Below are 1,042 nucleotides of genomic sequence, written 5' to 3'. Positions count from 1 at the left end.
ACACTATCATACGCCGCTGTCACGTCTCTCCTGGCTCTATCACTGGAAAGGACAGGTTCCCAGGCGGCACCACGAGGAGGTTGCAGGGTCCGAATTTCGCCGCCCACATCGCTCGAGGAACAGCATGTCGGCGGTACCGTTGGAATGGTCATCAACAGAAATCAAATGAAATGTAGAGTCCGTTTTCGCCACCGTCGAGAATGTCCGCTCGACGGAACACATAGGAAACGCAGAAATCGTGGACTGGCATCGTTGGAATGATCATCGACGGAATAAAGTGCAGAAGCCGTTGCCCGGCATCGTTGGAAGTTTATCAACGGCACCGCCATACAGTTTTGTGCACATGTCGCTTCCTCTCTCACAAACATTCTCAATGTTCGAGAAGCCGAAACCTGCTGTGATGGGTCTCCACAAACCTCTGGTCATGGCTACAGCGACTGGTTTGCAAACGAAAATATGGGTCAGGATGGCGAACGACAGTGCGAGTGGCAACGCGTAATTGAGAGCTACTCCAAAGCATCCATAACCGGCTTTCACAGCATTCATTCTCGCACATCTGATCGTGGTCGCATGTACACAGTCAGAACGACTATGGGCCCAGCCTGTGTGGGTCAAGTCCAAACAGATGAAGTGTGTTGCCAAGAGGAAGCAACATATGATCAATACTATATGGCAGCGTCAACACCCGATCAACATCATCTCAGTGGTGGGGTGGGGCTGGGAGCCCAGCCCACCAAGAAACTCCCGATTCCAAGTGGAAAGAGACCTCCCTGCTGAAACTTTCATCGACATTCTCTCTGCTGCAAGTTTGCAACTTGGTACAAGGCAGGTTTGCTCAGCGTGCAATGGCATCAAGGCCCCACTGTGTGCCTTTGGGGAAACAAGCATTTTTGCATCTTGGAGAATCGCTTGGTCAGCGTTGTGGCAGGGGTTGGCGGAAAACATCACATTTGCGGCTTCCAGAGGAGCAAACGGCCGGCGGTTGTCTTTTGGCGGGCGGGGTCTAGACCAAGTCCAGACTAGGCGACGAAAGTGTGGAGCG

General features: G+C 52.6%; 1 protein-coding gene across 1 annotated transcript; it reads left to right on the top strand.

Moving 5' to 3' along the window:
• Nucleotides 1-257: 257 nt before the first annotated feature.
• CABS01_17270 (uncharacterized protein) lies at nt 258-1,007 on the top strand (the record flags this gene model as incomplete). The annotated part of the gene is made up of 3 exons (XM_060550597.1): nt 258-333; nt 674-757; nt 823-1,007. 3 exons carry the CDS (start codon nt 258-260, stop codon nt 1,005-1,007), a joined length of 345 nt encoding a protein of 114 aa, XP_060393244.1.
• Between the last annotated feature and the right edge of the window lie 35 nt (nt 1,008-1,042).

This window comes from Colletotrichum abscissum, assembly GCF_030869225.1.
Source record: "Colletotrichum abscissum strain IMI 504890 chromosome Unknown Scaffold_544.1, whole genome shotgun sequence".
In the NCBI taxonomy this organism is placed as follows: Eukaryota; Fungi; Ascomycota; class Sordariomycetes; order Glomerellales; family Glomerellaceae; genus Colletotrichum; species Colletotrichum abscissum.
The sequence above is the reverse complement of the archived record's forward strand: the minus strand, read 5'-3'. Positions and strand labels throughout refer to the sequence as shown.